Genomic DNA, 24,499 nt, shown 5'->3' on the forward strand with positions numbered 1-24,499 from the left:
GAGGCTCCCATTCATAATGGGGAGGCAGAAAATAAATAAATACACAGATATATAATATGCAAAGCAGAAATAAGGCCTATGATGAAACATGGTGGGCAAGGGACGGAACATGGCATGGGCTGGGGTGCTGTCATCTGAGAACGGAACCGAATATGCAAAGTGAAAAAGCATAGAGAAGGAAGCCTTGGGATGAAGCTGGCGATTGAGAAAGCAACCCTTACCCAAAGGCAAAGTGTATGGTCTCTTCCCCATAAAAAACAAAATTTGCTATTCTAGTTCACTCTGTTTAACTCACCTCACCTTATTCCCATAACTCTGCTTCAAATATTTTAAATTAAGAAAGTACTCATCAGAATCCTAAGTATTTCACCCACTACAAATTTCCAAATGGAGTATCTCTTCTAAAGCCAATTAAACTATTAAAATGAGGTGTTCATCCAAATGATGAATATTTTGTTTCATATTGGTTTTCTCAAGCTTATTTATTAATTTTGAGCGAGAGAAAGACAGCATGCATGTGAGTAGGGGACAGGGAGAGAGATTGGGAATCCCAAGCTAACAGCACGGAGCCTGACACGGGGCTTGACTGCATGAACCATGAAATCATGACCTGAGCCCACATCAAGAGTTCAACCAACTGAGCCACCCAGGCGCCCTTATTTAATATTGGGTTTTTTTTTTCATGTTTATTTATCTTTGAGAGAGAGACAGAGAGACAGAGACAGAGACAGAGCGTGAATAGGGGAGGGGCAGAGAGAGAGGGAGAGACAGAGAATCCGAAGCAGGCTCCAGGCTCTGCGCTGTCAGCCCAGGGCCCAACACGGGGCTCGAACTCACAAACCACGAGATCATGACCTGAGCTGAAGTCTAAAGCTTAACCAACTGGGCCACCCAGGTGCCCCTGATATTGGTTTTATTTTTATTTTATTTTTTAAATCTTTTTTTAATGTTTATTTTTGAGAGAGAGAGAAAGACAGAGTGCAACTGTGGGAGGGTCAGAAAGGGGGGAGACACAGCATCCGAAGCAGGCTCCAGGTTCTGAGCCGTCAGCACAGAGCCCGACGGGGAGCTCGAACTCACGAACCCCAAGATCGTGACCTGAGCTAAAGTGGGACGCTCAACCGACTGAGCCACCCAGGCGCCCCTTAACATTGGTTTTAAATTCACTCAGTGAGACTTCAAGGCGAAGCACTTCGTCTTTGTCAATATTCGTACAAGCGGCCGGTGGGTGCACCACGTTGTGTGTGCAGTGGTGAGTGTGTATGTTTGGGCGGGTGGAAGACAGCCGCTCCTGCTGTTTAACACGCCGTGAGTCTCTGTGCAACTGAATCCTAATGCACAGTCATCACTGATGGAAGCAGGACTGTCCACTGTCTGTGCCCAGAGACACTGTGAGCAAGTGAAGGGAGGAAACTTACCTCCCCGCTCATCTCCCGCACGACCTAAGACGCCCAGTGCGGTTATGGCAGGATGTCCCAGCAATCAGGGGAAAGGTGGCAGGTGGCACCGAGACCCATGACATCCGGGCTAGACGGTGCGTTGATAACGCTGTTGCCTCCGCTGGCAGAAAGCCGCACGTCTGCAGGCTCCTGTCTAGACCCTTCTTCCCTCTGGAGCCTTCCTTCCTTCTTCTCTTCCTTACCCCTGTTGTTACCGACCCGGCTCGGTGTGATAAGCCCCTTCCAGCGCAGCCTTCTGTCCGATTTTGTCAGGCTGGCCCTTCAAGGTCATGGTAAGACCTTGGCCCAAGTCAGGCTCGTGGGCGTTCCCCCCGCTCTGCCTTTCTGCTTTCTTAGGGCACCCCCACCCTCCCCCCGCTACCGCCCCCGGCCCTCCCACCACCCGGCTGCTCTGGTAGCATCATCAGCCTCCTCCTCTTCCCGCTCCTACACCTTTCTAGAAACATCCACTCACGTACAAATTCTGTTTTGACAATTTTGCACTCAGCACGTGACTGCGCGGGAAATGACGACCCAAAGTCCGAATACAAACGTGACAGAGGACCGCAGGTGGCGGTCAGGGTCTTGGGGAAGGTGTAGCTGCCGAACACAGGGGCAAAGTCCAGACAAAATGGTGGGCTGAAGATGGAAATTCCTGTACCGATGGCTTCCCACGTCACTGAAAGGTAAAGTGAGGGTCCTCGGCGAGCAAGGCCTTAGTGGTCAAGCCCCCTGTCCCCGGGCTCGTCTCCTCCTCGCTCGTTGTCCCCCTAGCCCCTGCCTCCCCTCCCTCTTGCTCATTCCACCGCAGCCCTCGGCACCCTTCAGTCCTGAACACGGAGCCACACTCCCTGCCCCAGGGTCTTTGCACTTGCTGTCCCCCCGGTTCGGCGTGATCTTCGTGCAGATGTCATTTCTTACTCCCTCACCCCCTTTCTGTCTGCACTCAAACGTCCTCTTTCTCAGGATGCCTTCCCAAACACCCTGTACAAAATAGCAACACGCCCCATGCCCCGCCTTGAGTTGCCTGATCCCTCTCTACAGCACCCATGACCATCTGCTACATACCCAGTTGTTTATCTGTTCGGTATCTGTCTCAGCCCAATGTGTTGTCCACTCCGTGAGAGCAAAGCCATCGTCGGTTGAATTCACTGCTCTCTTCCCAGCATGAGAGGGGTTCAGCCACGCCACAGGCACTCGGGAAATATTGTTGAACATACAAATGGACAAACACTCACTCTACGGGCATCCTGGACCCCGGGCCGATGCCCGGGGTATCTCTTCCCCCACACCCCCCACCCTCATTCCGAGCTTGGCTTCCAGCCCCTGCCCCCAGGGCTCCGGCACTGCCAGGCTCACTGCAGCCACAGCTGGGGCGTGGCTCTGACCGTGTCCTGCCTCACGCGGTGGCTGTCCCCCGGCCGCACCCCTCTGGCCAGCAGCTCTCCACTGCGCCCCAGGGAGCCCGTGACCTGCTGTCCCACACTCACTCTGCAGGTGCCAGCTGACCCCAACTCACAGGTCACTTAGCAGGACAGGTTCTGCCACTTTGGCTTCCTTCCCAGGACGCGTAACCACCAGCGGATGGGGAGGACAAGGTCACCTTCACGTTTTACTCCCTTGATGGAGATTCTCGCGTCTGCGTGAGAACCCACAGCGGAAGCATTCAGGAAACCTGTGCCTGGGGTTTAAGGTGGAGAACGTACATCCTGATGACTCTCGCTGAGAGACGTTCCTAAGAGACGCATCTCTGTAGGAGAGACCGGTTTTGTCACACCAGACACTGCTGGCTCTTGCATTGTGCTCTCCCTAGGTCCTCCTAGGGAGCCCCAGAGTCCCTTCCCGTCTGCAGACACGTCCTGCGCCTGCCCCCGTGCCAGTCCCACTGGAAGGGAGGGAGTCCCAAAGCCCTGGGGCACGTTAACAACCCCCTGCAGTGGGTGTATCACTAAACGACACTCTTCGCTCCCCAATACCGCAACGTGTACTGTCGCAGCCTCAGCTAGGGCGAGCCCTCCACCACCAGTTTGCACCCTCCCCCCACTGCTCCCATCTTGTGCTGAAAAATCTGTCCACGCCCGGAACACAGCATCCTCAGCGAAATGAGCCGAGCACTCAGGACCACACGTTACAGGCTTCCGTTTGTATGAAACGTCCAGAGGCAGCAAACCCACAGACACAGCAGGTTGTCAGGAGCTGGGGAGGGGGGCGGTCAGGAGTCACGGCCAACGGGCTTCCCTGGGGGATGCTGAAAATGGTCTGGAATAGTGACACATCCTGGTGAGCATCCTAGAAGCCACTGAATTGGACCCTTTCAAGTGGTGAACCGTCCGGTAGGTGAATTTCAGCTTCCGAAGAAAACTAATACGAGCATTGCAGTTGATGGAAATACATCGCTGTACCACCACGTGTAGAATCCCTCTGGGCACAAAAACTCTTTAATGCGGCTACCTTGACCTTCCCGGTGGTTTATCGAACTGTCTTCTCGAGATGGTCTCCGTCGCTTTCCAGAACGGTCAGAACAGACGGCTCTGTCCCGAAGACACACATAAACAAGACACGATGCAAACTCCCTATCGGCTCATCCGAGTTCTCCTTCTCGCCCTCATCTCTCACTGGCTCCGGGTGACTTTCCCCACCTCCCACCTACCTTGCCACGCCACGCTCCAGCCTCCTCAAATGAACCCTCTGGGCCCTTCGTGTAGCCTCCTTCCCTCCTCAATGTCCACTCCACCTTCAGACCCAACCTTCTTCAGGGAGCCCGATGCTTCACAAGGCAGCACAGCCACGAGCCTGTCTTCTAGCTTCTCCATCACTCACGTCATTTGCGTCTCCTCCCCGAGCTCGCGAGGTCAGGGCACCGGGGTCCTGAGCTCCACTTTCAAAGCCTCATGCAGAGTAACCTCTCTAAGGGAAAAGGAGGTCTTCAGCCGGCACTGCAGGTGGCTCAGGCAGAATTTATCCAGCCCCACGTAAGACCCAACAAGCCAGACAAATGACAAAACTTCCCTTCTCTTTGTGCTAGTGTAGACACAATTGCTTGACTTCTATTTTTAGTTACATTGGACGTGCTCTGGGAAATGAGGTCATGCTTCTGAATTAACATTCCTGCCCGTTCTGCTTCCAACGAGGGTACTACGAATTCCCCAAAGTGCCGTCAGAACGATGAGAAAATCGGCTTGTCCAGACTCTCTTTCCCTGATGCTTTTGCATCCATATCGCTAATGGGAATAAGGGCTAGTTGCTGGGTTGCCAAAAATCCTAGGTGATTCACAACCAGCTTTGCCAAAGCAAAATTAACCAGTAGGGGCCTTATGTGTAGTCACGCGCACATATACCCATTGACTGATCCAAACGGACGTCGCATTAGAAAGGGAAAATAAAATAAAAGGACTCGGCCCCCTGGATGTCAGAGATGACACATCTTGGGCCACATTCGCCATTCTGAGGACGACTAGAACCACATGTGAATTCCTCTGAATTCTGAATTGCTCTTCCCTTCATGGCGACCTCTGGTTAAACATCCTCTCCTGGAACATTTTGTAGGAAGCGCGGAGGCAGCGTGAGCCGACGAGAGCAGTATGCACGTTAATATAAACGTGCTGCTTGTTCATAATTAGAAAGTTTGAATGGAGTCTCAGCCCCAGACACGGCAGCAGGAAATTCATGATACAAACCTATCCCCTTATAAAACTAAACAAGTTGAACACAGAAAAGGAAATGGTAAGGGCAACAAATACCACGGCTCATGTCTTCCTTTTTTCTGCCTCTCCCGCCTACGGTTCTTCTTCCGGTCAGTTGGCTTTCCTTCTTCTACTTGTCCTTTGTTTTCCCGCGTCGTTGTCCTTCACTTTCTGCCCTTCTCCATCCTCTGCCCCTTGTGTGGTAGTGAATTGAGGGTGAGCCTGCCCCACCCCCCTACCTCACACCTGCCAGCCGGGGGGATTGACACGGGTCTGAGCTCACTTTCCCACCTGCCCACTGGACTGATTGTCAGGTTACTGTCAGGTGAAATGGGGCACCTGGGAGGTGCTCATTTATTCATCTAAAAAGAAGCGTAGCATCCACGGTGCCCCGGGCACTGGTATCAGGCTAAAAGAGCACGTTCCTGCCTAGGGGGCTTGTCACCTCCCGGGAACAGCAATCAGGCAGAAATTGCAAGATGGCGGCCTCCACCCCCTTTTCTTTTTCTCACCCCCATTCTTTCCCTTCATGCTTCTCTCTTGCTTGGGCATCTGAATGGCCAAAATCAACATTGACGGGGCTTTCCTGGACCAGCACCATGGTTCATGAGCCAGTCAGGAAAGGGACTGCCCTCCTGGTGGATTTTATATCTGGAATGAAATCTGTTTCGTTTTGTTCTTTCTTCCCCCATTATCTTCGTGCCCACGCACACCGCAGAGTTCAGCTTCCAGGCAGATCTATCTAAGACACCGGTGGTGGCTTACGGCCCAGTTAGGGCACACTTCAGGTCCTCTACATCTTTCCTGCGCATGAACAAAGTCCCAGTTGAAAGTGGTCCTGGCATTCCCTTCCCCCGCATCCTCATTTGCCTGTGCGTGTTTGTAGAAATGATTTGTCTTTCCACCTCTTCAGACCTTCCTGAGGAAGGACAGTGCAGACAGAATAACTATCACCAGCACACTCCTACCACTCTCAGGGGCCAGGGAGCTGTCCTTTGATCACCGCTTGCTTCTTCACACAGGAGGGCAATGACAGGCTATTCCCATAGCTAACACCTCCTTCCCAAGTATATTTGTATTTTAACAGGGGATTCTTCATTTCTGCTGCTGGGTGGGAACTGGGTTCATATTGGGGGAAGTTTAGTTACCCGATTCCCCCTGAAGTCATATCTCGAGGATAGTTGTTCATTTTCAGTAGCAATGATGACGGTGAGAAACTCAAAACAAGGCCTAATAATAATCCCTGCCATTAATTAAGTACTTACCAGCCACCAAGTGCTTATTTAAATCTTCACTAAAACTCTATGAGGCATTTTTATTACTATTTTATTCCAAAGGATGATGAAAGATTCAAAAAGGTCATAACTGCCCAAGACCACACACAGGGCCAACATCTAACCCCACTCGAAGTGAACCCCAAACCTGGGTTTTTAATCACTGTCCACATCCCCATACGGGGTTGTGACTGACAGAACTAGAGATGTTTATCCTGGAGAAAAAAAAAAAAAAAATGACTCCCAGGGACGTCTTATGCTATCTAAATAGAGGAACGTTTTTCATGTATAAATATTTCTGTGGCTCCAGAGACAGACAAATTTGGGGTTCACTCTGATGAAACACATCCCAACAACTAGAACAATTCTCATTTTTATTCATTTACCACCAACTACCTGTCAAATCCACATCCACCCATCATATTCACTCCCCCCATGTACCTACAAAGAAGACATCATCCACACTTAGAAGTCAGAGAAGATAAATAATCTGCCTCAGGTTTCCTTGCAAATGCAAGTGTCAACATTGGGATTCAGGTCTCTGCTCAATTTCCCTTATTCTGTGCTGCTCTCCAGAATTGAGTGAGGAGAAAAGGCTTTGCTTGAGATTTTAAAAACCGTGCATGATCAGCATGCCCTGGAGACAGCAAGGTCCTAGGTTCTCTTCTTTAAAAAAAAAAAAAAAAAAAAAAGTTCATTTATTTTTGAGAGAGAGAGAAAGCACGGGGGAGGGGCAAAAAGAGAGGGAGACAGAGGATCCAAAGTGGAATCCATGCTGACAGCAGAGAGCCCAATGCCAGGCTCGAACTCACAGGCTGAGCTGTGAGATCATGACCTGAGCTCAAGTTGGACGTTCAACCAACTGAGCCACCCGGGGGCCCCTAGGTTCTCTTCTAAGAGCTGATCACGGTCTTGTATTTCAAACAGATGGCAATTTTACAGGCTGGCCAGATGTAGGCGCGTGTTAGCTCTCACACATACACACGGGGGAACAATTCTAAACATAAATTTACAAGCATGAATTACACAATGAAGATATAGACACTCGGCCAAAAAGGGGAGATTTTACAAATTAACTACGTCCTTTCAGTTAGTCATTTAAAACACACTCCGCTTGGGGCGCCTGGGTGGCGCAGTCGGTTAAGCGTCCGACTTCAGCCAGGTCACGATCTCGCGGTCCGTGGGTTTGAGCCCCGCGTCAGGCTCTGGGCTGATGGCTCGGAGCCTGGAGCCTGTTTCCGATTCTGTGTCTCCCTCTCTCTCTGCCCCTCCCCCGTTCATGCTCTGTCTCTCTCTGTCCCAAAAATAAATAAACGTTGAAAAAAAAAAAAATTTAAAACACACTCCGCTTTATTGAATGGTATCTCAAATAGAATCCCGAACGTAATTCGATTAAACTAACATCCTATAGTCATAAGTACGTGAGAAACAGTTTATTTATGAAACATAAATGGAAATCTTATTGATTTTTTTTTATTTTGACTAATTCCTGTTTATATTCACTAAAGATTTTGAAAAAAAAAAAAAAAAACACGTTCTTATGAATCCCATTCCTAAACATCTGGGCTCAGAGTGGTATGGCCAATGAGGAGTTCAAAGGGTGAATTATTTTATCTCTGTGCAAAGCCAATGCCATAACTTGGAAACCACACATCTGTGAATTTGTGAGAAGGAAGACTGTATTTTTTTTCCTTTGCTTTATAGTAAAAGAGGAGAGCCTGGACAGTCTTCCTCACCCAGAGGGTTTATAAATGGCCGCACACACATGCTGTCTTAGGGAACAATTATAGCGGCTGGCAGGAAGCCTCTACTGGAGGGGACACAAAGAAAATGCTAGTTAGAAATAGGTCAAGGGAGTTGTTTAAGGACAGTGACAGTGAATCCATTAAAAAACAAAACAACTGAATTTTACACGAGCGCTACAATCCAATAGAAGCTTCATCTATTAAAATTCTACATTTTGCTCATTTCCCAAACCATTTCAAATTTTCTCTTGATAGGATCTCGTTGGATGAATTAAATTGTCAGACGCTGGAAAAATGAAGATGTCTGCTTACTCACTGCTTATAAAAGTGAATATTTCTTAAGTACCAAGGACAAATTTTTAAATAAGAAAAGCATAGATAATATTCAAATGTACATTTTTTTCAGAAGCCACCCAAATCAGAACTTAAGTTCATCCAAAACAAACCAAATGATTGCGCACTATTTATATCCTCTTTATAAATATAATGGCTAAGTAACCGACATATAAAACTCATCAATTAGAAAACTATTTAAGGCAATTGAATATGGTTCAGAAAATGTATTTTTTTTTAATTTTTTAATGTTTATTTATTTTTGAGAGAAAGGGTAGACAGAGCGTGAGTGGGGGAGAGGCAGAGGGAGAGGGAGACACAGAATCTGAAGCAGGCTCCAGGCTCTGAGTTGTCAGCACAGAGCCCGACGTGGGGCTCGAACCCACGAACTGTGAGACCGTGACCTGAGCCGAAGTCGGACGCTCAACCCACGGAGCCACCCAGGCACCCCAGGAAACGTATTTTTAATCGCATTGGTAATTAAAATTTTATGTGTGTTTGTCTTTTAAGTCATTGGTCACCTTCTTGTTTTCTAAACATTTTCCTTTTTTTGAGTAAATAACCTGCAGATATCGTAAATATAAGACAAATATTCCAAAAAGGAAATATTGCGTATTCTCTGCAAACCCTTCACCTACGCGTCCAATCAGCTGCCACGTCTGAGTGCCCCATCACACTAGCTATCTTTGAATCCGTTCCTTCCTGGTGTCCATATTAGTTTGGGCTTTCCTCTCTCTTGCTCAGACCATGAGGTCAGGGCCCTAACTTTCCTCACTGCCCCAAATCCTTTCCCTTCAGTCAATCCTTCACAGTGCCATTGAGTTATTCTAGAATGGAGTATGACAAAGCCTCTCCCCTTCATAATGATGTTCAGTACTTCAAGTTACCCGCATGATCAAGGTCAAATGCTTCAAAGACAGGCTCACTTTCTAGCCTTGTCCCCTCCCCTCCTTCCTGAACATCCCCCCCCAACCCCGCCACCAAGAACGCTGCAGGCACGTTCACGTCTTTGTACTCGTTTTTGCACATTTCTCGCACATTCTGTTTCCTCCCGCAGCATCTGCCTCCTCCCTACCTCTTAAACTCAGTACCCATCCTTGGTGGCCCAGCTCAAACGCCCCTCCAGTTTTCCCTCTCGACCCAACACTGCCTAAGGAAAAACGGGAATGGGGCCATGACAGATAAGGCTGCCGGGCCCTTTCTTATTCTCTTATAATACTTATAATACCGTGTACTTACATGGCTGCATCCCACTCTGGAGACCGGGAACCTTTTAAGAACAGAAAGCTGGTGTCGGTATCCCTCATCCACCCCCCCCAGAGACTGGCACACAATCCAGCCAGTGCTTATGGAGTGAGCGAGGACCGACGAAGGTAAGCTGGGCAAATGCAAGATCTTTCTCTGAACGGCTGATGAAAAGCCAGAACCTTAGACTCGGGCCGTGCATCAGGGAAGAACTGATCTTATATTGAAGCTGTTAAATGGGTGAACAGGGGACGTTGGAAACACTCCTTCGCATTTTAGGAGACAGCTATAAAACACTTGAGAGATGGGAAGAACCTGATAATCACGACTACCCAGACCCTACCCGTCCATCGATGCCCAGCCAGCAGGGCAGAGGGCTTCCTCTAGCGGAGGCGATGAGAAGAAACCTCTGTCTTCTTGAACATCGTTAGCACTTAACTTTCACGTATGGGTGACTGAAGAAGGAATGGATTGTCTTTATTCATAAACTATGGAAACGTCTCTCGCTCACAACCTCTCCCGTGTCGTTCCATGTCCCACAACATTCACGGCTGAAAACGGGGAGCCCGAGTTTTCATATACTTGGTTGCTCATGACCATTCCCTAGAGGCACTTCCCCACCTCCATACAAAGCAAGAACTAGAAGAAACGTGGGTTGTTCTTATCTTTTTTTTTTCTTTTCTGTAATACTCCTCTTAACGGACAGATATTAATAGGTGGCACCAGAAAAAACTGGGAGCTGGTCTAACCTTTCATCGCAAACTCCAAAACAGTTTCTCACAGCCTGGGGAGAGGTACACTCCTTCACGACACAGAAGTTGGGGGAAAGCAGTGATTCAAAAAGAGAAAAGAAAAGCAACAGGGCCAAAGGGAAGTTGGGACTCAGCCTATGGAAGATCAGACGGTAAGGAGTTATTGGCATTTGTGCGGAGTCTAAAAAATGTTTGTGGTCAATGCTGTGAGCATTTACTGGTCACTTCCTGCACTAAGGGCTTCCTTCAGGAGCTAGAAGTCCTGGTACACATCAACTGATTGCTCTACTTGCCACATACACTTTAAAGTACACTCTATGCCCAATGTGGGCCTTGAACTCATGACCCCAAGATCAAGAGTCTCATGCTCTACCAACTGAGCCAGCCAGGCACCACTAAACATTTCTTTTTTGTCTTAATATATCGGTGGTACCAATCCATTTACACGTGAAAGTACCATCTGCCCACGTAGGATGATGATCTGAGATCTGGTGACGAAGCCGCTGGGGAGGATCTCTGGAGCAGAAGACCCTCGGTGGGCCATGAAGTTCAAGTACGTAATTCCTTACTAAGTCCTTGCAACTGAATTTGTTCCTAAAACCTAAACTTCCTCAAGCTTAAAAAGTCTTTTCAAGTGTGAGAATAATGAATTTTAAAACTTCCATTTTGTAATAGATGACTACCCACGAGAAAGATATTAAATTAAACAATGTTAGTTATTCCGCTTTAATGACCTTACGGTAGAAATCAGCCACCAACACTAGGCGTGGCTTCAACAGTCGACTGACTGGATGCAGGAGGTTCAGAAGACAGCTTAATTCATGGAGAATCCACTTTACCCATGACGGGCATGAACTAAAGAACCTTAACCCTTGGAGCAGACTTCGCTAAATAAGTTTAGGCAAACTGATAACATAACTCGGAAAGCGCTTACTTCCAAAAAGCAAACTAACAATTGCCTGTTTCAGAATTGGAAATAAGGGTTTGTAACAAGCTCTTACTGTGACATGACCTATGGATCCACAGAGTATGACGATAGGCACCGCTATGCAGCAAAATGTAGATAGGTTTGCCTTTTACAGTGACTGGTCAGTGGGCAGAGAGAAATGATCATTTGCCTCTGCACTTAATACGATGTCTGCAAAGCACGTGTTGTCCTTGAAAACCTGTCCTCTCCTATAACTCAACCGGAGTTTTAAGCTAAGCCTTCCCTCATTAGAAAAAAAAAAGGAAAACAAGACAGTAGACGTGTACAAGGGGTCTGGAACGCATCCTTCTCTTTGAAGAACACGTTTGCTTTGTTCTTCTGCATGCAGGTGGAAAGAAGGGATAAATTACAGTGTCTGAACTCTGTTCCTTGGATTCTGCATTTAGTCACCATTTCCTTGCAACATGGCAAGGGGCAGTTCCTTTAATTCTTTTGGGGAGAAGGGAGCAATTTACTTTTATGTCAGAATGTCATGGGGTGCCTGGGGGGCTCAGTCGGTTAAGGGTCTGACTCTTGATTTCAGCTCAGGTCATGATCTCACCGTTCATGAGTTCGAGCCTCACATCGTGCTCTGTGCCGACGGGGCAGAGCTTGCTTGGGAGTCTCTCTCTCTACCCTCTCTCTCTCGCCTCTACCCTACTTGCTCTCTCACCATAAATAAATGAACTTTAAACAAATTTTTTTAAATGTCAAGTTGTTTGGCCATGCCTACCTATGCCGGAGGTCCCAATAATACAGAACCACTTTTATACAGCTTTTCTGTTTTTCATATTTTAGAAGATCTTTCAAGGGATTTTTTTCCTATTCATTCTATGAGAGATTTTATATAGAACCTGTTACTTGGTCTAGAAGCCGCTGTAGGCTTCCGATTGTGTCTGGCTCTGAAAAGAATTAATGTTTCTGTCTGCACTGTTTTTCTTATGGCTGTGGCTTTCAATCATAATAAATTAGAAAAAGCAGAATAATTTATGTCAAGAATTCATATATAGAGCATTTTTCCTACTGTTTAATTAAAATTTAAGATATACAAAATAAATAAATAAATAAATAAATAAATAAATAAATAAATAAATAATAAAATAAAATTTAAGATATATATACATATATCTTCAATTTGACTCTAAGTTATCATTTCCAAATGACATTTTTGTCCCCTTAAGAGAGTCAGTAAATGAGATTATTTAAAACCCTAGTGTCTTGGGGTGCCTGGGTGGCTCAGTTGGTTAAGCGTCTGACTTCAGCTCAGGCCACGATCTCACAGTTCGTGGGTTCGAGCCCCACGGCCGGCTCTGTGCTGACAGCTCAGAGCCTGGAGCCTGCTTCGGATTCTGTGTCTCCTTCTCCCTCTGCCCCTCTCCCACTTGTCTCTCGCTCTCTCAAAAATAAATAAACATTAAAAAAAATCTTTTAAAAATAAAAAAATAAATAAAGCCCTAGTGTCTTATGCTGGGTAATAAATTAACTCTATATTCTTCTCAAGAAACATCTACCAGTTGATTTTTCAGCGAAGAGTGCCTTCTTAAGCAGTGTTTAAAGGGTGATGATTCCGGGGCACCTGGGTGGCTCAGTCGGTTGAGTGTCCGACTTCGGCTCAGGTCACGATCTCGCAGTCCGTGAGTTCGAGCCCTGCGTCGGGCTCTGTGCCGACACCTCGGAGCCTGGAGCCTGCTTCAGGTTCTGTGTCTCCCTCTCTCTCTGCCCTTCCCCCACTTGTGCTCTTGTGCTCTCTCTCTGCCTCTCAAAAATAAAATAAATGTAAAAAAAAATTAAAAAAAAAATAAAGGGTGACGATTCCAATGCCTACAAACGTTAAATAACGAACGTATTTCCATCTCTGTTAATGCCCCCCTCTCCTTCCCGATCCCTCTGGGGGATCGCAGGGAACTTCCTCTGGCACCACCCACAGAACTCCCTCCTTCCAAACGCACCTGCCTGGAGTGGAGAAGCCTTGAGGGCTCTTTCGGGGTGACCCCTGCAGTTTGAGAAGGGCCACTACACAGCCGCACCCGCCAGGGCCTTGCCGTGGGGACCGGCACAAAACAGAGGGCAGGACTGGCTCTAACGTGCCGAAGTAAAGAGAAAGAGGGGAAGGAACAAATTCAGCAGAACGTCAGTAAGTATTCAATCCGCGTAATGAGCGTGTGGGTGTTCATCGCAATGGTGTCTTCTACCTCTACGGATGCCTAAGAGCTTTCGGGATAATATATTTTGAAAGGGGGCACGGGGGTCCGAGGGCCAGGCACACGACTTCTGCCAATCACGGGTAAAGAGGGTGAAGGCCCAGGCTCCATTCCACCTACACCGAACGGCCTCTGCCTCTCACGTCCACTCTCCACTTGGCTCACCTGGTCGGGTGAGCCTCAGGGCACTTTCGCCGCAGGCTGAGTCCACCAACAGGAGGGTCAACGCGAGAGTGACGTCAGAGAACCCATTCCCCCAACACCCATCCCACATCCTCACCCCACGGCCTGACGGTGTCTTTCAACCAAAGGTCACCTCTCAAGGGACGTTGTTCCTTGTCCTTCAAGGTTCAGGCAACCGTTTCCGCCCTGGTTCCCCTGGCCTCGGGAGGTAACGGTGCCTCGGCTGTCAGGTTCCTCGGCATTTGCCCGTTCCTTTTCACCACTGCATGTAAACCCTTGGCTTATCCTAAGCTGACTGCGGGGACCCTGTCTGATAGAGCGCTCACCAGAGCGTGATTGCCTATTCTGTCCACGAAGGAGAAGGTGAATCCGACTTACTATTCTGAGAAGCAGCAGCGTGCCTGGCTGGCAGGGAGCCCCTGCAGACCATTCCTGAGTATGTCTGTCCCTCCTTCCCTCCCCAGATTCCTCCCCTTGCTCACTGGCGATGGATTTCTTTTTTTTTTTTTTTAATTTTTTTTTAACGTTTATTTATTTTTGGGACAGAGAGAGACAGAGCATGAACAGGGGAGGGGCAGAGAGAGAGGGAGACACAGAATCGGAAGCAGGCTCCAGGCTCTGAGCCATCAGCCCAGAGCCCGACGCGGGGATCGAACTCCCGGACCGCGAGATCGTGACCTGAGCTGAAGTCGGACGCTTAACCGCCGGAGCCACCCAGGCGCCCCTGGTGATGGATTTCTTACTGCTCTGAAGCTGATAGCTCCGGATCAGCCGCAGATCAGCCACTAGGCTGCAAGTACCCCACGGAAGGGCTTAGAGCCGCACACGCAGGCTGAGGTCGCCCTCCCCCGGGAGCCAGAAAAATGGAAACCGCAGGGAAACCACGCTGGCCGTTTCGTCACCACTCGGTGACGGCCGCCACCCGTCTCGTCCTCCGCGGCCTCCTGATGATGATGCTTTCCCTAAAGATACCGTGTGGTCTCCACCAGGATTCTGCCCCCCGCCCCCGCCTCTTTGCGTCTTGTGTTTTCCATTGGATGGCCAAAGACACTGGAGAAGCCCCTCCCCAGGCAGACCCTGGGGACACACGCGGACACACCGAGGGGATGATAGTGGCAAGAAGGAAAATCCCTGCAACCGACCTAGAGGGGTAAGACAGACCGGCTTCCGACGGTTCCTTGGGTCAGGAGGGCAGGAGGCAGCACAACTCCTGTGACAGCTGTGTGATGGCAGAAGCCGTCGCGGAGGGCTAGATGTCGTGCGACTTTCTGGATAACGGAGAGTTAGAAAGAAAACCCCGGGCCCAAGCGGGCTCACTTATGTTAAGAGCGTCACGTCAGCAAACCAAGACTTAATACCTAACCCAACTGCAGTCTCACCCGCCTCCGAAATGTAACCTTTAACCAGTCAACAGGAAATTTCCGCTCAGCGCTAGCAAATATGCTGATAGACCCCTTCCACTCTCCTTAGGAGGGTGACCTTGCCTACACCAATGCATTCTTCACTAATAACTTCGCTTTTTCCACTCCGTCTCTGCCTTCAAAAACCTTTCCTTTTCTAGACCTCCTTTCTATTTGCTACATGGGATGCTGCCTGATTCGTGAGTTTGATCTTTTAAATTACCCCGTTGAATTTTCGTTGCTTAACAGAAGTAATCGTAACAAGTGTTACCTTTTCTTGGGCATTCTGGGTCCGATGCTACGCTAAGTGTCTTACGCTCGTGACTTCTAACATTGTAGGCACTATGATCACCATACTAAGAAAAAGTAACGTACTCAAGGCCATGTAACTGTAAATATCAAAGCTGAGACTCAAACCAAATATGTCTGGCTCAAGAGTTAATACTCTTTCCATTACACAATTTGTTTTCTCTGAAAGGAGGTGGAAGGATATCTGTTCCGAGTTTGTTTTGTTTGGGTGCAGAGGTATCTAAGGAGAAGAGAAGAGAAGAGAGAGAGAGAGAGAGAGAGAGAGAGAGGATACGGAAGAGGCAGGACAGGCCCCATCCTCCTCTCTCTGCTCATACATAAGGGACTGGTTTTGAGCCTATGAGGACAGAAACTCAGGCACAGTGCTGATGAAAAGTTGAACTGGATTAAGTCCACACAGCACTGCTTTCTCCCTTAGAGAACAAAACCAGCCCAGGCTTGAGGAGAAGCCACTCCTCTCCCCTCACTGCCCTGTTCCCATGTTTCAGAGTCGTTTGGGGCTCAAGGTGTCCACAGGGGATAATGTCTTACAGAAGCACCTGCTGCAGAGACCTTGACAAGTCCCCTTGACCGAGAGGCTCAAGAGGAAAGAAAGGGAGCAAATTCATTTCTGAGCCCGTATAAGACGTCACCACCCTGAGGAGGCCCCGACACGGCCAGGGAAGAATTTACGCAGACAAGAGGAGCATGGGGGGGTTAAGGTCTGATCAGACAGGTGAAGGCTTGGAGCCATGGAGATATGGATGTAAATATTAACTGACCTTATTTATACTCGTGAACTACTGGAACCGAGGAGGTGTGGAATAGTGACTAAGCCACATGTTCTTTCTTTGGACTCCTAAAACCCTGGCTCTTTGTTGGGGTCACTGCCATTAGACCCATGGCTTCAAGCCTGCGTCTGCTCCCGCCCCCTCGTGAGAACGCCAAGGTCTGGCTTCTTTTCCTGGCCCTCCGCCGCCCACCTGCTCTTCCCTTTCTCGGCTTCGTTTCATACACTAGGTCTCAGCTTCCTTGTCTGTTCTCCTGAAGACTGGACTCCACTCTCCCATCTGAATTTTTCTTACTTCCTAGTGTGTTCCAGGGGGAAAAAAACAAAACATGCATTTGGTTTTTGTCTCCTTGGGCCTGGGACAGAGCTTGGAAATTTCCTGAGCCACAGGGCTCGTTTGGGTATGCTAATGAGATCACTTGTGGCAGAACTGTTACGTAGGTTCAAGAAGCAATCGTGTGATTCGCGGTTTAGAACTTTCAGCTGCCCACCCCCCCTCCCGACCTCCAGGGAGGGGAGAGGGGCTGCAAATTGACTTCGGCCATGGATGACTTGACCAATTTTGCCTACCAAGTCAAACTTCAGTAAAACCCCCCAAAACAACGAGGCTCAGGAATCTTCCAGGTGGGTGAACACACTAAGGTGACGGGAGGGCCCGGAAACTCTGCACACCCCTTCCCCCCAAGTCTTGTCCACTGCTTCTCTTCCACTTGGCTGTGACTGAGTCACTTGCGAGTGAAGTGCCGAGTTCTGAGTCGTTCTACTGAGACGCTGAACCTGAGGGAGGGCATCATGGGAATCCCTGAATTTGTAGTTGGGCAGCCTGGAGATCCCACTTGTGTCTGGCCCCTGAAGTGGGGGGCCAGACTTGTAGGGTCTGTGCTAACTCTTGGTAGTGTCAGTTGGAGAATTAGGAGACTGATTGCTTTGGGAAAAGATGGCGCAACATCCACCCAAAGTAGGTTGCTGTCGATACTCGTCTTGATTGTATTTAACGTGGTAAGGATATTCTCGCAGCCTTGGCGAGGACACTGACAAACACGTGCACGAACCACCACGGAGCCATCAGGCAAGAGCCTCCAACACCCTTCTGTCCCGCCGAGAGCCGTCATCATCTCTCGCCTGGATTGTTCCGGCAACCCATAAGGGGTCTCCCCACTTCTATACCTGGCCCTCTACGCAGCAGCTAGAGGGATCCTCTAAACACGTAAATCAGAGCACATCACTCCTTAAAACGCTGCAGTGGACTCCCAGTTCCTTCACAGTGACCTGGTGCCCAGCTCCTGTTCAACTGCATCATCAACTGGCCATCATTCACCTCACTCCATGCCTGTCACCTCCTTATTCTTGGAACATTCCAGGCAGCTCCCACCTAGAGGCTTTGCACGGGTTCCCCTATCTGGAACCTTCTTCCCCTAAATAGCTTGTGATTATTGCCTCCCCTCCTTCAAGTGTTTGCTCAGATTTCACCCTTCTCCGCGAGGTCTGTCCCGACCTTCCTATTTAAAATTGTGACACATCTTCTCATACAACCCCTTCAGACTCCCACCTCCTTGTCCCGGCCTAGCGTTCCTTTTGTTCCGTCATAGAAGATAGCATATAATGTAATCATGCATTGCATTTGTTGTTTCTTTTCCCTCTTTCCTTGCTAGAATGTAAGAGTCACAAAGTCCACATTTCCTTGCTAGAATGTAAGAGTCACAATTCTTCCCCTGATGTATTCCAAGTGCCCGGCACATGATAAATGCGCAATACACATTAGGCGAGTGGATGATTTTAAGAACAGAGGTCTGTCTGAAGGACCCTGATGGACAGTGCTGCCCTGTAATCCCCAGGTTAGATGTGGAAGTGGCTGCATTTGGTAGACCCTGGGAGACGCTGGGAGAGGCAGGTCTAGTCACGCTGGTCCGGAGCTTGCTTGAACCTGGGCTCTCTCCTTGACCAACCTTTAAAAAAGCTCCTCTGAGCCCTCTGTTCAATGAGGACTTGCCTTTGGGCTGTGACCTTGACTTGTCTAACCCAGTTTTAACAAGAATCCACTAAGTCAGTTTAGCAAAAATCTCCCTCCCCTTAAGATGTGATTTCCCTCAATATTTAACCAAATTCCTTAACCCCTACCCCTGATACCCGATCACCATGGCCTGCCTTCAGCAAGAATTCTGTCAAGTTGGTTTAGCAAGAATCCCCCTACACTGGATATCTTCTCTTATTAATTTTCCATACCCTGGTCCCCTCACTCTGCTCATTGGCTATAAGCCCCCCGTTGCCATTGCCGTATTTGGATTTGAGCCCAGTCTCTCTCCCCTGTTGCAACGGTCTTGACATCTCTTTCAACAGTCCTGAATAAAGTCTTCCTTACCATTTTAACAAGTGTCAGAATAAATTTTTCTTTAACCAACCCTATTAGTTTGAGCAAGTCACATAATTTCTGTGTCTCATCTGTCAGACCCATAAGAGAGGATCCCAGACATCGCCACTAGCCTGAATCAATACCAAAGATGCCAAGCTCATTAGCACATTGTAACTAGAATTGTTTCCTAGGCATCACTGGGGGCAATTTCCCCAAATGTGGCCCACCCTTCCGTATCCGGGAATCTGCTTTTACACTGTCACACGCTGAAGCTCCAGAAGCTTCCTGACGGCAATAGAGAGAGAACCAATCCCAAAGTGGCCTTCAACAAGTGAGATCAAGTCTCAACTTTTAGCTCAAATATTCATATGGCACATTCAACGATACATCTGCCTTAATTTTAGCATAACACTTGATATCGCTTATTAGATAGACAATGTAACTGACTTCTTTTCCCAAAACATTTACATAAATCTAGTACCTTAGGAAGGGCCTGACTTGTTGACACTGTGACCGCATGACCCCCACCACACACACACACACACACACACACACACACACACACAGGGTTCGTGATACAACCCCCCCCCAACCAGAGCTCAAGAAGCCCAGACTAGATCTTTTCAGCTTTAAAAATTATCTTGCCCCAGGAACAAGGAGACCAGGCAATCAAGTTTTATAGATTTATGGTCTTAATAAGACAGGTTTTAAATGCCTTAATAAAAGTGTGTACTTATAAAAATGACCTTAAGATAGATACGTTGACCCTCAACTCATGTACTCCACTCTACGTATTCATACATGTTGCTATATCCAGTCACTGACATTTTGGCTTTAAAAAAATTTTTTTTAATGTTTATTTTTGAGAGAGAGAGACAGAGTGTGAGTGGGGAAAGAGCAGAGAGAGAGAGAGACAGAGAGGGACACAGAATCCAAAGGAGGCTCCAGGCTCTGAGCTGTCAGCACAGAGCCCGATGTGGGGCTCGAACCCATGAACCAGGAGATCATGACCTGAGCTGAAGTCGGATGCTCAACTGACTGAGCCACCCAGGCACCCCCAACATTTTGGCTTTAAGTAAATAAGTAAATAAGCTTCAAGTAAATAAATACATCAGTTGTGAGGAAATTCTAAAACACCCAAAGCCTACATAATCTGCAAAGATATACCCGAAGTTAATATACTTTTTGCTAGCTATAAATAGAATTTATCAGCCAATGACTACAAAGACAATTGAACATGTTGTTTTCTCAACATCTGTCAGATGCTTTCAAATCAATCCTGACTGTTGAAAAGTTGGACTTCAGTATAACTGTACAGCATTAATGCTTTATTTTAAAATAAATTTATAAGGGAGCGTGGGGGGCTCAGACAGTTAAGTGTCCAACTTCAGCTCAGGTCACGATCTCCTGGTTTGTGAGTTCGAGCCCCACATCGGGCTCTGTGCTGACAGCTCAGAGCCTGGAGCCCGCCTTGGATTCTGCGTCTCCCTCTCTCTCTGCCCCTCTCCCATGCAAACTCTGTCTCTCTCTCTCTCTTTCAAAAATAAATACACATTAAAAAAATAAAATAAATTTACAAATGAAATTATTTTTAACCGATCAGTCAACTGGTAAGTTGAATGAATTCACCTTTAGTTTGAAAGGCAATGACTTTCATAACTAAGAAGACATTATACAGAAGCACTTTAAAAGGTAAAAAAAAAAAAAAGAGGGGCACTTGGGTGGTTCAGTCAATTAAGCACCCACTCTTGATTCCCACTCAGGTCATGATCACAGGGTGATAAGATCGAGCCCTGCATCAGGCTCTGCACTGAGCATGGAGACTGCTTAAGATTCTCTCTCTGGCCCTCCCCCACTGGCATACGTGTGCAGGCACGTGTGTGAGTGCACCTGCATACACGCGCGCTCTCTCTCTCTACTAAAAGAAAGGTAAAAAAAAAAAAAAAAGAAGAAATTCAGAACTACTGTGAGAAAACACGTACAGTGATACATAAGTATATTTCTCTCACGTCTAAGCAATTTAGTATCAGTAAGGGTCCGAAAATCCATCTTAGATGGCTTCTTATTATACTAAAAAATACAGAAAATAGTCAGATATTCCAATTGGGCAATAAAAATCAAAACCATGATGTAGTCTCAATTCGTGTGTACATTCACATATTTAGATAACAAGCAGTCGCAAAATTAATCCTGATTTGCTAGAAGGCAGGTACTATTGAAAAAGTTACACTTACCTCCACGGCCTAATGAATAAAACACTTAAGAATTTTTATTTTGGAAAAATTTGAAAGAGAAAAACAAATACTGGGCTTTTTCAACGGGAAGCCAAGTTTGAAAGCCAACTTGGAAAAGCCTTCCATCCACTGATATCATTAGGTTATAAGATGTGAAGCCGTACGTGGTCCCTGTGGCACGAAAATTTTATTTCTTGAACATAACTATTTGAATACAGCATTCAAAATCAATGAAAGAATGTTTTGCTATATGCTTAAGAAAAAAAGAATACATGGAAATTTAAGGGGTAATTATAAATATTATATTTTTGCATAAATCCTCAAGCCTGCAAAAGAAGCATATATTCTCATAAAATAGCAATTAAATTTCAGGAAAGGAGTGAACTTTGTTGTTATCATAGTTCCCAAAGTCAATGCAGACTGCGTTCCCTCTCTCTCTCTCTCTCTCTCTCTCTCTCTCTCTCTCTCTCCCCCACCCTTTCCTGGGTTATCTGATACAATTTCAGGTACTTCACAATTCTTTATTTAACATTTTCTGAATAATCATATGGCCAGTAAGAGGCACTAACATATACACTTGAAGAAGGAGAGAACGGGGTAGATCCAATCAACTGTCCCTTACAGCAGCCACACCAGAAGACAGAAAATCAAAAACCATCTGGACGAAGGTAAGGAATGGTTTTCAACCCTTGGCTTGAACTTTTACACAGGTAATTCCAGTTAGAACTAAAGTATCTATAGTTGATTCACTTTCATCTCTAGAAAGCTTTCACCTGTTTTTGCCTACCTATGTTTCACTTGGGAAAACCCAATAAACCTTGAAATATCAGTGCAAATTGTCGTAATTGAAAACATGAGCTCATTTACCTATTATCCTTGGCCTCCATTATCACTTCCGGAATATGTGTCGGTGAAAATCATGAAACTCTTTTCCTGTCTTCTAAGTCTTTCGTTTGTGGTTCCTTTGAATGTGTACTCCAAGCTCAGCTCTGCCTGGCCGGTAAAAAGCCCGTGTTCCCCTCAGTGTCCATTCATCATCTGACGCCCGGAAGCATGGCTGCGTTTTGTGGTGTTCCCTCACGTGTGACTCTCCAGACTGAAAGCTGAAAGTGGTTGCCTCGTTGGGTTATGCTCCTGATCGAGCAACCCACAGAAGTTCTTCAGGTAAAATAGTACTGGTTGGGCAATGGTTTTTGGCTATTCCCCACAGCACAAATGAGCTATTTTCATCTGAGAATCTTCTGTATTTTCTTCACGAAGGTGGTGAGGAAAAATGTCACAGAAGCTTTGGGGCTCGGTGTTCCTCCCCCTCATCTCAGCAGATGTGAAATGCTCACGGGCAAGAGCCTTTCTTCTTGCTCTGGTGATGATACCTGCGTTTCCACGTCACTTTTGGACCCTGAGAGAAAAATCAAGGAAGGTTAAAGGAAGGAGTAAGGAAAAGTACGCGGAGTAAATGCACTGAAAATGTAATTCTTCCTGGAAGACAGCCACGGTTCTTATTTCCAGCGACTTTCTAATTATAAACTGCTGGTTGCACTGTGGCCCTGCCAAACAGCATGGCATTTATCCCTCCCTCACAACCAACAGACGCACATGGCGGCCTCGGTAAATTTAAGAAAAAAAACCTACTTAATTTAGTTTCCTGTTCTCACTCCCTATGCATTTCTTCTCATTTCTCTATTTCTCTGGCTTCTTTCAAGTGAAATATGTGCTTCACATGATGTGCCTTTTGCCGGGCACAGTTCCATTAAATCCAAAGCTGAGACGTTACATATAACACAACTCACGTTTGAAAGTAAAACATCTACATCAGAAAGAGAAAAGAAAATGTGTCTTTCAGAAAGCCTTTCTTTCTAGTATAGTCTCAATAACCACTAGTACCTGCCAGCAGTCTAACATCTTAAGAAACAAACTAGAAAAAAAAAATGACTAACTTTGACAACGGTGATAAGCCAGAGGGACACATGAGACTGAATTTTCTACCCGTTCATACAACGCTCTTGAGTATAAATGCTTGATAATTTTAGACAGTACCACACTTCAACAGTTCTTTGGAGTAGATAGAAGAGAGGTAGCATTGCTAAGATGTTTAATATGTTAACGAAACTTGAATGCAGAAAGGTAAGTAACTGTGTTCAAGCTCACTCAACCAGGAACTGATAAACCAGAAACTGGAAAAACAGCTCCTGGACTCCTATTCTACTTTTTGTTAGCCGACAATATTTCATTGCGGACAAAAGTCATTTAGAGAGAGTAATCTAAGCTATGCTTATAATACTATAGATTCTTGACTTCATGAAAACCAAAGAACTCAAAACTCACTGTAAACTATTTCCCGAAAACACTTCCCCAATAACTTGTTATAATAAAAATATTACCAGGCATCATGAGTGAGATTAATTGAAACAAACCAAACCAAATCTTAATGACGCTTTCATATAAAAACGTGTATAATGAAATTTGAATGCCGTGTGTCAAGAATTAGAGAAACTTTGTATTTAAATTTTTAATTAAAGAATTAAAATTAAATTAAGAATTTATAGGGCGCCTGGGTGACTCAGTCGGTTGGGTGTCCGACTCTTAATTTCGGCTCAGGTCGTGATCTCAGTGTCGTGAGACTGAGCCCTGCATCGGACTCCGCGCTGAGCATGGAACCTGCATGGGATTCTCTCCCTCTCTCTCTCTGTCCCTCACCCCTGTGCATTCTCTCTCTCTCTCTTCCTCTTTCTCTCTCTCTCCGAAAAAGAAAAAAAAAGGAAATTACATAACAAGAAGATGAAACCCTTTTGTATGACAATGGATTTCAGTAATTACACTCTTCAATTTGAAATGTTCAGTTTAAGAGAAGTTATGTGTAATAAAGTGGAAGATTCGAATCAGTTTCTTTACCTGTAAAACAAGGAGCTGGAGTAAGTGTTGTAACTTCTTAACACCCGTGAAATTCTACGATTCGTTCTATGATTTAACTTATAACAATTCTGAGCATAGGAATTAATCCAGATATGTCCTCTGACTAAAAAAGATTTTGTCGGGGCGCCTGGGTGGCTCAGTCAGTTAAGCGTCTGACTTCAGCTCAGGTCACGATCTCGCGATCTCGCAGTCCGTGAGATCAAGCCCCGCGTCGGGCTCTGGGCTGATGGCTCGGAGCCTGGAGCCTGCTTCCGATTCTGTCTCCCCCTCTCTCTCTGCTCCTCCCCCATTCATTCTCGGTCTCAAAAATAAATAAACATTAAAAAAAATTTAAAAAAATAGGGGCGCCTGGGTGGCTCAGTCGGTTAGGCGTCCGACTTCAGCTCAGGTCACGATCTCGCGATCTCGCGGTCCGGGAGTTCAAGCCCCACGTCGGGCTCTGGGCTGATGGCTCGGAGCCTGGAGCCTACTTCCGATTCTGTGTCTCCCTCTCTCTCTGCTCCTCCCCCATTCATGCTCTGTCTCTCTCTCTGTCTCAAAAATAAGTAAACGTTAAAAAAAAATGTTTTTTTAATAAAAAAATTAAAAAAATAAAAAAAGATTTTGTCAATTAAAATGTCATGTTAAATATAAACATAAAATATAAATGTATTGTAGAACAGACACAGGTTTTATATAAATGTTTATGATAAAATATGAAAT

General features: G+C 46.6%; 1 protein-coding gene across 3 annotated transcripts in view; it reads right to left on the bottom strand.

Moving 5' to 3' along the window:
• The window catches only part of SACS (sacsin molecular chaperone), an 86,085-nt gene that overhangs the window by 49,184 nt on the left and 12,402 nt on the right, over positions 1–24,499 (bottom strand). For all 3 annotated transcript variants that reach the window (XM_006927166.5, XM_045040956.1, XM_045040986.1), the window contains exon 2: positions 21,752–22,283. In XM_006927166.5, the coding sequence (XP_006927228.4) occupies positions 21,752–21,771 (20 nt within the window). In that variant the 5' untranslated portion in view covers positions 21,772–22,283. The remainder of the gene's footprint in view (positions 1–21,751; positions 22,284–24,499) is intronic.

The sequence above is a fragment of the Felis catus genome, chromosome A1 (assembly GCF_018350175.1).
Source record: "Felis catus isolate Fca126 chromosome A1, F.catus_Fca126_mat1.0, whole genome shotgun sequence".
Lineage (NCBI taxonomy): Eukaryota > Metazoa > Chordata > Mammalia > Carnivora > Felidae > Felis > Felis catus.